The sequence below is a fragment of the Lissotriton helveticus genome, chromosome 3_1, assembly GCF_964261635.1.
Source record: "Lissotriton helveticus chromosome 3_1, aLisHel1.1, whole genome shotgun sequence".
Classification (NCBI taxonomy): domain Eukaryota; kingdom Metazoa; phylum Chordata; class Amphibia; order Caudata; family Salamandridae; genus Lissotriton; species Lissotriton helveticus.
Window position 1 is genome coordinate 51,437,236 of NC_136061.1, and position 13,044 is coordinate 51,450,279.

The 13,044-nt window shown below is 45.7% G+C and overlaps 1 protein-coding gene across 1 annotated transcript in view; it reads left to right on the plus strand.

The window, feature by feature from the left end:
• Positions 1-332: 332 nt before the first annotated feature.
• LOC144822094 (intraflagellar transport protein 57 homolog) overlaps positions 333-13,044 on the plus strand; it is a 121,563-nt gene continuing 108,851 nt past the window's right edge. Inside the window, exons 1-2 of the mRNA XM_078679216.1 lie at positions 333-652; positions 11,050-11,212. Of these exons, the coding sequence (XP_078535342.1) occupies positions 498-652; positions 11,050-11,212 (318 nt within the window). The 5' untranslated portion in view covers positions 333-497. The remainder of the gene's footprint in view (positions 653-11,049; positions 11,213-13,044) is intronic.

Sequence of the window (13,044 nt, forward strand, 5' to 3'; positions counted from 1 at the left end):
TGCTAGAGCTCCAGCCAATGTGAACAGGAGAAGGATTAACTTTGTCCAATCAGAACCTGCACATTCTCCTCCACCCCACGCCCCCTTCTGAGGGGGTGCTCCTCATTGGAAGAAACCGAGGAAACCCGGAAACGGCTTAACGGTGAGAGCGCGCGCATGCCCAATTCGCTCGGCTCGAGGTCATGCGCAAGCGCGTTTCACTCGCCCAGGAGTCATGTGACTCGCCACCGTTGCTAGGGGCGGCGTGGGTGATATGTGCGCATGCGTCTAGCTCTTTCAGCAGTCATGTGACCCGATGCCGTTGTTAGGTTCGGCGTGGGTGATATATGCGCATGCGTATACCTCGTCCAGCAGTCATGTGACCCGCCGCCGTTGCTAGGGTTCGGCATGGGTGGTATGTGCGCATGCGTATAGCTCGTCCTCCAGTCATGTGATCCGCCGCCGTTGCTAGGGGTCGGCGTGCGTGGCAACGGAGCCCTGCTGGGGCAGCAGGCAACATGGCGGACGAGGGCCGGCGGGTGGACGAGGAGGAGCGCGGGCCCGGGGCCGCCTACCACATGTTTGTGCTCATGGAGGATCTGCTGGACAAGCTGAAGCTGCTCAGCTACGAGGAGGAGGTGCTGAGGCGGCACAACATGAAGGCGCTCAGCAGGTGAGGGGGCGAGTAGCCTGCAGGGGGGAGGAGGGGCCTGCAGGGGGGAGGAGGGGCCTGCAAGGGGGGAGGAGGGGCCTGCAAGGGGGGGAGGGGCCTGGAGGGGTGGTAGGGGGGGGGAAGGGTCCTGCAAATGGGGGGGCTGATGCACTCACCGCATCCTGTTGGCCTTGCCAATGCTTGTTTTGAGAGGCCAGTGCACTGAAACAGGAGCCATGCTTTGGGGTTTCGGGGGTGATGCATTTTGAAATATCTGGTGAGGCTAAGGCAAAGGCTTCTGAGTTCTTGGCCTGCCTGCAATTGTGAGGACACCACAAACATGTCGGTCTAACTCTGGTGATGTGGGTATCTGATGGAGAGATATCTGAGCTTAGATTAATCCCAGTTTCGACTCATAAAGTAGAGCAGATTGATAATGTGCCTCTTCCAAACCACAAAGTGTAACAAACACGACAAAGGCATGCTTTTATGTAGACAGTTAAATAGTTTCCTTTGGATAATAATAAATATGAATTAGTAAGGACAACCCCCAACCACTATGTTATGTTTTAAACCCTGAGTTTGTACTTCTTCAAACCAAGTACTCTTTACATATAATCAGCCCAACTGAAATGATGCCTCTCTGCTGTCGCAGCTTTTCTCTCATAATTATTGATTTGCCATATAACCCATTATCTGTTGCATATTCTGCATATTTTAGCAAAAAAACTGTTTCTTGCTCAAATGGATCACAATTTACAAAACAAGCACTGGCGTTGCCAATAGGTCTCGCAGTAGGAAAGTTGGAGCTATTCGTTTTGTAAATGACATTTTATATTTATACATCGTTATTGGCATTGTCAATAACAATCTATAAATATAAAATGTAATTTACAAAACCAATAGCTCCAACTTTCCAAATGCGAAACCTATTGGCAACGCCAGTGCTTGTTACTGCAGTTGAGAAAAGGTTTTTCCTGCTCCTTACATGTTGCTGTATGCAGGCGGACGGGCTGGGGCAAGGCATGTCAGCTGCATTAGACTCCTGGTCTGGTTTATCAGATCCAGAGTGGATAATTCCGAGACCAGAGAAACCCCGAATCCTGGGTGTATTTCTCTTGTGTCAACTCGTTACAAGGGCTAAAGTAAGCGATTGTACGAAAGACATCACATGGAGTGAAAAATTCCTAGCGCATGACTGAAGGATGGTTAATGCTCCCGCTGTGCAGAAACTGAAAATCCCCTTCTTATAAGGTGCACTGCTAGCGCCATGTTTTTGTTTCTGACAAAAAGAAACACTCTGGAAACAAATATCTCATGAATGGGAAACAAAAAATACTGGTGAGCAAAATCGTGAGGAGTAAATGGTTTAAAGGAACAATGACAATGCTGAAAGTAACTATCGAGTAAGGATAGGGTTACATTTAAAAGGTAAATGGAGAGGGTTGGTTTAAATGATAAGGGTTGAAGGAATCCTCCCGGGTAAATTTAAAAACAAATACTCATTTGCATTTTAAATAACAAGCATTTGTATCACAGGGGCAACGGAGAGAGGACGTGAGAGCGTACCAAATGAGTAACCTGATAAGATTTATGGCCCTTTGAGGGAGATAAACTATGCGGACTGGGGATATTGTGAGGTCTGGCAGGGAGGGGCCCAGAAGAGAGACTCCGGAGGCGAAGCTCTGCCTAATTTAAGTGAATACCCTTGTCCTGTGCTGGCACAGTGCTCAGGGAAACGGCGATTAAAACCTATAAACATAGTTGATACATATGGTGAGACGGAGTGGCATTACATGCAAAGTTGTGAACGTGGTTCGAGTCTACGCGCACTCTGTGCCTTCCCTAAAAAAAATGCAGACATGTCATGTATTAAAAGTTTTGTAAAGAAATAGCAAAACGCTGCAATTTATTAGTGCACTTGTATGATTTAAAAGGGGATGGCAAGTGGATGGAGTGGCGCGAGAATACTTAATGACAAATGAAAACAAGTGCTTGTGTTTTCAGGCGATCCTAGTACGTCGAATCAATTAACGAGGATCAGCGAGGATCAGCTGAAAACAAACGTGCTAATTAACCACACACACATTTAACCCCTATCTACAGCTATTATACTGGGGAATGACCATCTTACCCGAGTCCCAGGGATGTTCTTCGCCTCTAAAGAAAGGGGAACCGCGCATACACACCACATCACAGCTAGAAAAAAACAAGTTTACAGACATAGCACACATGGAGTGTGCAAACAGCATACAGAGATCGCCCTGTTCCCCTACTCTGGGCATAGAGGCATCATGCCAACGGATAATGCAGAGTAAAAAACAATGCTTGTGGCATGCATCCATAAACACACACGAAGGAGACTGAATGTACGGCAGTCACAAAAAAGCGCGCACACACAGTACATATAGGGTATGACTAACAGATGACGGAGTGAAAACACACAAAAACACACGCAGAATGCAGTGTGTTAGAGTAAACACCGCCAGTAATCACAACAGCTGCATGAGATCTATCGATGACCAGCGGACGCACTTACTTGCTTGAGCCATGCAAATTACTGTCTCTGTGGTGGCATGGAGCTGGGCAAGCCGTGCAGAAGAATAGAAATGCGCGGTCGCCGTTGTTGAAGCTGAAGCGCGGCATGGAGCTTGCCTGCCATACCAGCCTTGCCATGGTGAGTGAGAGTGGAGAGGGCCGAAAAGCCTGTGCCAGCAGGCGACCTCCTCAAGGTGTCATGGTTAGTGCATGGGTGGGGGTCAGTTTAGTGGAGCGGGATGGGGTCAGATATGGAGAGATGGTGGGCCGTGCCATGGGAGAGCAGTCGCGATGAGTGAGTGAAGGGCTAAGATAGAGTTTGGTGAGCCGCGCAGAAGAAAAGAAAGGCACGCCGCCATGGGAGAGCAGTCGCGATGAGTGAGTGAAGGGCTAAGATTGAGTTTGGTGAGCCGCGCAGAAGAAAAGAAAGGCACGCCGCCATTCGTGTAGAGTCAAATTGCAAGGCAAAATTCTTGGATGAGGGAGAGGGTGTTAGTATGTTAAGAGGGAAGACTGCTAGGATAGCAGGAGCTAGAGGATCCAGATAAGTATTTTACTTCCGTCATGGAGGGCATTGCTGTGGGGAGGGGGTGTAGGAGAAATGCACAAGGCGGGCAGGGGAGGGGGCGGAGCGGGGAGAGCGGCATGTGGGTGTTAAGAAGCCGGGCCTTTGAAGTGAAGCTAAGCTTCACTTCAAAAGGTGTCGGAGGAATGCGGGAGAGAGGAACAGATGGCGATTGCGGCTGTGCACGCGCTTTTAAGCTCAATGCACATGCGCATTGAGCTTAAAAGTCACGGGCACTGCAAGGAATCGCCACGATTCCTTGCATCTTAGTTAAAGGTTGTTTAAGCTGCAATAGGCTCGCAAGCTCGATGCGCATGCGCATCGACAGGCGAGACCTAAAAAAGCGGCAAGATGTGTTCACACGCAGTAGTAGGCCCTTCACAAAGTTTAACTTTTCATCATTCCATTTCATATTTTTGAATTTTGTTGTTAAGCTGGTACTTATGAGGTAACATCTTTGCCCAGACAGTATTACGATGTAGTAAAAGAAAAAAACATTCAGTAATTCTACAAAATATATGTTGCATTATGTGTCATAATTTGCCTTCACTTGTATTATTTAGTCAACCCTGCCCCATAATTCCAGTGGCCCTACATATAATGCCTACCAGAATAAATGGCATGTATCTCCTACACCTTGCAGCCCTCGTCATTTTAAGTAACATTTCCTATACATTGACTGACACATTTATGAGTAAATGTCTCTGAATAATATGTGTGTGACGTGAAGCGCTCTTGACACCCTACATTGGGATGAGTAGCACTATAAAAGACATTGAATGCACATGGGAGAGGGTATATCGAGAAACGGAGGGGCACTGTTGCCCCTCAAGGAATCCTTGGATTCTTCGGAGGAAGGAATCCTTAGAGAAGGAGGTATTTGGGGGGAATGTGGAGGGGTGGCATGAAGAAAGACCGTCACACCAGGTGCAACCAACAGTAAAGACGGCCCTGCCAGAGGCATAGCTATCAACCCTGTAGCCAATGCAGTTTCCCTGGCCCGCAGACAAAAGCACTTCAGATGCTGAATGTTGGATATACTGGTAGGAAGGCATTGTCTAGTAGACAGTTTTTATTTAATAATTTCTAGTTAATGAAGAATGAAGAGCACCATCAGAAATGGCTAACATGACTGGTGTGCACTAATACCCACCTCTTCTAGTGCCACACTGTAACCTGCCAGGCATGTCATTCATGCTGCAGCCATGGATGGGTTTCTCCCTCATTACTTGAAAAATAGCCTTTTCTTAAGAAAGAGTTAATTTCTGTCTGTATGTATTTTTTATTTCTAAAGCAAGACCCTAAACAAAAATCAGCAGAATGCTCTACAAGGTCAAAGACAAAATTTATGTCTGGACCCCTGCACAAAATCTTTGAGCATGTTTACTAACATTTTCATGTAACTATCCTTTGAAGCCAGTCACTTCCTCTTTGCATGTGTGCTGCATAGTGCAGCACGCGTGCAAAGAGGAAGTAAAGCGGAGACATAAAGATATTTCTCCTTGATACCCCAGCTTCGGATAGGGACACCGTTTTGCAGTAAGCTCATCAGTACACGTCTTTGTAAATGTGGGTGTACATCAGAATACAAGGGTGGATGCATAAGAATTCCCATGCGTCGCCTACCAAATAGAAGGTAGTGCTTCACACTGTATTGTGTTACCTTTATTTTATTTTTTACAAAACCAAGCCAGTCAGGATTGGCGCCAGTGTGTGCTAGACGAGCTTTTTTAAGCCTCATTCTTAAGATGGCTCATCTTGGTAACTGAAAACAATCTTACCATAAAGTTCTGCCAAGAAACACAGGTTGGTGAGGATGGTAGAGGTATAGCTAGAGAGATAATAACAGGGCCCACCATGTTTCACTCTTTTACAGCTGCCATTTGTCTCCATGCATGCTGGTTACATACTGTGAATCATTTTTTAGGTCTCGCCTGTCGATGCGCATGCGCATCGAGCAAGCGAGAGTATTGGGACTTATCCACTCTTTATCCACACTGCAAGGAATCGTGGCGATTCCTTGCAGTGCCCGTGACTTTTAAGCTCAATGCGCATGCGCATTGAGCTTAAAAGCGCGTGCACGTCCGTCTTTGTTTACCCGCTCCGCCCCCTCCCCTTCCCGCCGTCTCGCATTTCCCCTGCCGCATCAAAGGCTTTCACGGCCGGCCGGCCGGCCATGCTTTCAGTTTCACGACCGGCCGGCCGTGTCAATTACATTCCAAAGCCCGCTCTCCCTGCTCCGCCCCCTGCTCCGGCCGAGACGCATTTCTCCTCCCCCCTCCCCTCTCTTCCCTCCGTCTTGTTCTTTCCTGTTGCCTTCTCAAACACGTTTTCGTCTTTCCTCGTAGTGATAATATTCAGTCACTCTGCACAAATACGATTTATACAGTATTTCCATCTTGAAGACGTCGCGTTTCATCCTTACACTGATAATAGTAAACAGTGAGTCGAAAGATCAAAGAAAAGCATGTTCCAAGTGTAAAGTAGTCTGAAATGGGACAGTTTCATCAATTGGTCGAGCAATCCCTTGGAGCGAATGCGCATCAAAAAGTGCTCCCCCGATTTTGTAGACCTTCCGTGATCATGACTGTCAATCATTTATATCTAATGCTCGTTGTAAATTCTTTTGTTTTCGTACAATTTCATGTGTTTTTTAACATTATTATTTTGGGAGTATCAAGTAATTCACACATTTGGGTGAAAAATACGCCGGACAGGACTTCATGGAGCTGGAGTGTAGACTAACAGTTCCACAATTCCCCGTGTTTAACGTCGTTTATTTCTTCCTGCTTCCTTTTTACGCCCGAAATGTGACATCATTTTGAAGATGTTCACGTGTGTTTTTTGAATAATTTTTCCCATATCCACAGACATTAAGACGGCTTGTTTATCGTCTAGTCCACGGTACGGTCCCCTGTAACATGTCAACTCTGTTCTGCCAGCTGCCAGTCACGTGGTGTGAGTTATATTTCGCCAGTGCAGCTTCAGACAATACTAGTTGTGCATTTGTGTAGGCACCACGCTGTTTTCTGGGGGCCCCCGTTCCGTCTTCCAAAACCATCACGCTTTGCAAATTAACCCCTCCCCCACCACCTCCCTAATCGCCAACCCCAGCTCTCACAGTGCCTCTATTGCCATCTGACTATCTGCAAGCAACAGAGCATGACAATGGCAGCAGAAAAGATAGCAAATGGCCGCTAGTCTGACTCTTTGTTGGGAGACTAACATGCGTTCCTTGGAAGCTGCGCACTTGAGTGTTTCTGTCAGCGCAGTTAGACTGGTGTCACCCAGCAGCTTTCGGGCATGCCACGGCTCTCATAAAGAGTAGTGCATCAATGAGGCCGATCCTAGAGAGCAGCATGTGAGGCTACTGCGGCTCTCTCCCTGCCAAGGTCCTCAAGCAATTCCCGTGCGCTGTGCTCCACTCTTAAACTGTAGCCCCATGCGCGGTGCTGCACTCCAAGCTGCTGCCTTGTGTGCGGCGCTGCAGTATAAGCTGCCCTGTGTCCTGTGTTCCAATCTAAGCTGCTGCCCAGTATGCGCAGCAGCACTCTAATCTACTGCCACGTGCGCAGTGCTCCATTGTAAACTGCTCTGCAGTGCTGCACTCCAAGCTGCTTCCCCGTGCTGCAATATCCACTCCTTTGTGTCTCCTTTCCGGCCTCTTCCTACTTAACTTTTCATCCTTTCTCCTTTAATCCCATTTCCACCTTCTCACAACCGATTCGAGCACTGTTATCTTAACATTTGTGTTTCTCTCTGTCTTATGATGTCTGCCCTGCCACCATTTACTTCGGACCCTCACACACCCTCACCCTCACACACCCTCACACCTCCTCACCCTCACACCTCCTCACCCTCACACCTCCTCACCCTCACTCACTCACCCTCAACCCCTCACTCACCCTCACTCACCCTCACTCACCCTCACTCTCACTCACTCTCACTCACTCTCACTCACCCTCACTCACCCTCACTCACCCTCACTCACCCTCACTCACCCTCACTCACCCTCACTCACTCACCCTCACTCACTCACCCTCACTCACTCACCCTCACTCACTCACCCTCACTCACTCACCCTCACTCACCCTCAACCCCTCACTCACCCTCACTCATCCTCACTCACCCTCAACCCCTCACCCTCACCCACCCTCAACCCCTCACCCTAACTCACACTCACCCTCACTCACCCTCACTCACCCTCACTCACCCTCAACCCCTCACTCACCCTCAACCCCTCACTCACCCTCACTCACCCTCACCCACCCTCACCCTCACTCACCCTCAACCCCTCACCCTCGCACAGTGCAATAGGTCTCGGAGCATTTGAGTTAGAGCTTTTAGAATTGTTTATGGCTTTTTTTATTTGTACTTCTTTAGCATTGGCTACAGGAAACAAAAATGCTAAAGATTTACAAAAAAAACCCATAAACAATTCTAAAAGCACTAACTCTAATGCTGCGAGACCTATTGCATTTCCAATGCTTGTTTAAACTAACCGATCATTGCAGGTGTGCTTTAGGGCCTATGAGAACAGCTTTAGGCTACCCTATCTTTGGTTACTTTAGGTCATGCAGAAGCACTCCCTGCAATCAACTTCTCAAAGGATAAGTTAAATCAAAGTGCTTTTCTCTCATGTTCACTTTTGTTTTGTCTTTCTCTTCCCCTCTTTTTTTTGTGTGCCTCCTCCTTGTTGTTTCCCCCGTTTTATGTGCAACTTCCATACACAATTCCGGACCATCGCCTCTCTTTTTCTCTCCTGATTCCCAACTCCCGGGGCCCTCCTCCCCTGCAAACTATGCCTCAATCTACTCACAAGTTTGTTTAATCTTTATATGTTCATGTCCCGTGAGCAAACAAACGGCTGAGAATATTAAACTGAAGGCCAGTGCTTTGGTCGAGTTAAGGAAGCACTGTCAGCCATAAAAGATGTGTTACTTAATCTTTATTTTGCTGCTCCAGTCTCAGTTTTTTAAATATGACTGCTAGCTTGGTGTGGAACCAGGGATTGGAGTACTTTTGTTTGCGAGGCCGCCAAAAACTCTGCAAACCATTTTGCTCTAAGAAATGCCTCAGTCCAATCAGTATACTATTTCCATATACAGATAAAATAAGGAAGGCTGATAAATGGCTAGCCAAGGCACTACATAGTAATGTCAACTCCTATTAACCGTTCTGACCCACAATAATACCATAGCACTCAGCAGGCTGCAAACAAGTATAGCTCATGCAAGCTGGCCAATAACTCCCTTTTCCTGCTCTTACCCTCACACAAGACCTGCCCTCCGTGGGTCTTAGCCATCACTCAGTACTGTACCAGCCCCTAGCCAGTCATCACCAGCTGAACAGACATGGAATACATGACACAGTCTGACACATAAAGCTGAACACTCGGAGGACTGCACTCTAGTCCAGCTCTGCAGGTCCCAATCAACTTCATTCTATGCGTGCTGCTTTGCATCTCACTATGGCACTGAGATATGAGATGCTAGTAACAAAGGCCATCCGAGTAGATCTTCCTGACAACTTCTCTCACCACACATGCCTGCTCAGGACCATAAACTGTAAACAAAATATCAGACTTGACAACCCAGTGCAGTAACAATATAAATAGAATATGATCATTTGAAATACCACAAAAAGACCTGCGCAATTGCTGGAAGATGCTCGCATACCGCAAAAGCATGAAGTGCATGATTGTCTCAGCCCAATATAAACTTATTTTCACTTATACTTATGTTGGTTGTCTACTTACTTACCAATATATTTTTGCACGACCTACTCTGATGAGTCTGTAAAATGTACCTTTTGTCCTGAATTTTTGTTCTGAATTTTGACCCGGTGTCCTGAATTTTTACACTCACTGTCCTGAATTTGCACCCATGCCAGTTGGTCACCCTAGTCACTTCTACAGACACCTTCTGGGTGGGCCAGGAGCGGGTGAGCCTGTACTCTGAGATGAGTGGGGCCTATTATGCTCCTCAAAATTCAATTGTATCTGCTGGTGAAAAACATACAATTTGCCATTTTATTTCTTTGTTTGTTTTACTTAAGAGGCAGCCTGAAGGGACACATACACGTGGCATAATACAACTAGGCAGCAAGATGCATCATTAGGACTGAGTGGAGAGCTGTACATTAAAAGCTGAGGAGAAAAACCTCTATATAAAGTTCTGTTCAATAAATGATCGCCGTTCGCCTTTAATGGTTCATGATCAGGGTTTTGTTTAGTCGATAACCAATGTCAGCATACATCTAATACCTTGGGTGGAGCCCAGCAAGCGAGGGACAAACGTAAGTGCTGCTCCTAAATTCCTCGAAATAAAAGTACAAATATCCTATAGGATAGATTAATTCAGAAGCAGCAAATAACTGTCAATTTTGCTGTGTTTTAAAATAGCAAGAGGAAGTGGGGCATACAGTCAATGAGGGGCCAATGTAAAGGAAAAGAAAAAGTGTAAGTGTGTGTGTGATAGTTAGTTAGTACGTACGTACACAACTTTTGATCTTGACCCAAATGTCTGAGTAAAGCAGCCTGATAAGTTGGGTGGGCTGGCATTCCCCACTGCTGAAGCTTTGCCCAAAATGTGTTGCGTGGAGCACGTTCAAACGCTTCCTTAAAGCCAACAAAGCCCATATTTCGTGGTGTGCCAGTGTCCTTTGCTCTGCTGATAGTGAGACTTACTGCCATGAGGTTTGTTAACGCTTCTTCGTAAATCCTGTCTGATTCAACTGGAGTCTCCTTGTGTCTGACACCCGTGCTTCTAGGTCTTAAAAAAAGCAAAGTTAAAAAATGCTCACGGTCTGCATCCAGTAGGGTAATTAAACGATAGTTACTTGGCGAAGAGCCTTCTGCCAGGATGGCGTTAAACATCTCAGCCAGGAAGTTAGGCCAACGTAAGGTGTTGTGTTTAGAGAGAGCTTCCCGGATTCCATGTGGGCCAGAGGCACTGTCTGACTGCAGTTTCTTGATGATTTTGATTATCGCTGTGGCAGGGTACTTTAGTGATCCAAGAAGGGTCTGAAGCCAGACTGAACTTGAAAGGACTGTGATGCATCAGGATAATAGAGTGGAAGCCTGGACTGGAATACAAAGTGTCAAAGGCAAGGGGTAGAAGTGTTTACTATCCTATTTAGAGATAAAGGCTGGAGTCCAGAGGGATCTAAAATGACCATGAGAAAGAGTGGACGAGAGGATTGACCTACACATTGTTCAGTGTCCTAATATATTTGCTCACACCATCTTTAAAACATTTGTTTCTTAATGTTCATATATGTGAAAGCCATTGTAATAAAGTTTTTCTTTCAACAGACACTACTTTGCTTTGCCGACAAACCCTGGAGAGCAATTCTTCATGTTTTGCACCCTCGCTGCTTGGATGATTAACAAAGCCGGGCATAATTTAGAGCAACCGCAAGAATATGATGACCCAAATGCCACCATTTCGACCATACTATCGGAGCTGCGCTCGTTTGTAAGTACCACGTGGCTTACTGTTTTACTACATAGTTCGCAGATTACAAACTGGGGTTTTAAATTGCTTCTTGTACAAACAGTGGTTTGCACAGAGATATTAATTCGAAGTTAAGCACTAATGATTTCACACCACTGTTTCCCCTTGACAGATTTCTGTACATCAAACCTGATTACATTTTTCAGTGGAAAGGTCCAGGAAAAGAGTTTTAAGCATAGATTCTTCATTTTGTGCCTCAATTCCAAGTGCAAAGCCTGGTATATATCCGTGTTGCTAATCTCTGAAAACACACCATATACTTTTTTGTACTCTTCACTTCTGTCTTTCTTCTCACAGTTGATGTTCCTACATTCTCTGCTTTCTGCCATCCTCTAGACAGACTAGCTGTCTTTTTGTACACTTTTTTTTAACCACGTATGACTCATTGCAGGAGGAGGCCAAAGGTGATGAAGATGAGTTTTTGAATTATCTCCATCTCCATCCTTTCACTGATGAAAGAGTTATGTTATTGGACCATAAAATTACACTAGAAGAGATCAAGACAGCTGACTTGCAAGTCACCATGTGAGGACAGCTTACCTAGAAAAGTTTTCAAGACCTGCAAAACTCAGCTTTCAGGGTAGCAGAAACCGTGGGGTCACTGGGTGCCATATCCAATAAGGTCATCCTGCGGGAGCTATATGTCCATATCCCATAAAAACGTTTATATCAAAGTGTTGGCCAATATCTTAGCAACCAGGCTACATATGGTAATTCCACCATTGAGTCACTCCTTTCGGTTATGGTTTGTGGTATTGTGAGCCTTGGAGAAGGAATAATTGGCATTTCACTTTATGGTGAAACTGCCTTCGACCTGGTACAATTGAACTGGTTGTTTGAGGTACTGCACAGTTGTGTCTAGGGCATAATTTTATGACCAAATGTTATACATGATACTGGTTTCATAAATTGATTGTGGCGGCTTTTTGTCCTATACTGTTGAAATAAAAACGAGGTGCTTTTTTCTCTCAGCCTTAGAGGTCCTTTCAATTGACATCGGATCCTCCCTGCCGATTGAAGGAGTTCCTACTAGCATCGTATCTTCGAAACCCTTTTAATATTCAGACAAAATCCTAATAACTGTAAACACAAATCTCAGTTCTTTCCTGGCTATGCTGATCTCTCTACTTTATTCGTTCTTCTGATTCTCTGGATACACGTTTTCTTTCCTTCAAACTTTTTTTTAAATTGATTTCACATAAGAAACAACAAAACATGTAGTTGCAGTGCAAGAATCTCATGTTCACAAGAGTTGACACCCCACTGTTTCTCAGGATTGAATTCCTTATTGAAACAGAAGACAATAGTAATTTGGCAAAACAGGAACAGTTTTGTTTAATTAAACTATACAGCCAGGAGAACATTTCCAGGCTCTAGGTCTGATTACTGCCTCAATTTACATTGGGTTTGCGTTGAGTTTCTATACATTTCCTCATCAAGACATAAACACACCCGGAATTCCATATACATTCTAGAAAGTTGTTTGCTGCCTCAGAGTCATAAATGAATGGTCAAATGTTACTACTGTGTCCACGCACGGTGTCGACCTTGCGTGGACACCGCGGCCAGTGGTGAATGTGTCTATATGTCCGGCATGGGGAGCGTGTGATCAATATATGTGCTAGCTCCTGATTGGTGAACCCATGTGGCATCTGACTTTTTGGTGTTGTTTGAAGCGTGCGTATCCCCTCGGAACGTGTGCTTTATTGGGTACAATCTCCCCTGATCATTGTGATTTTGCTTCGCCTATCTGTGGAATAGATCAAGTGTTTTCTGCCCAAGTGTTTGCCTGC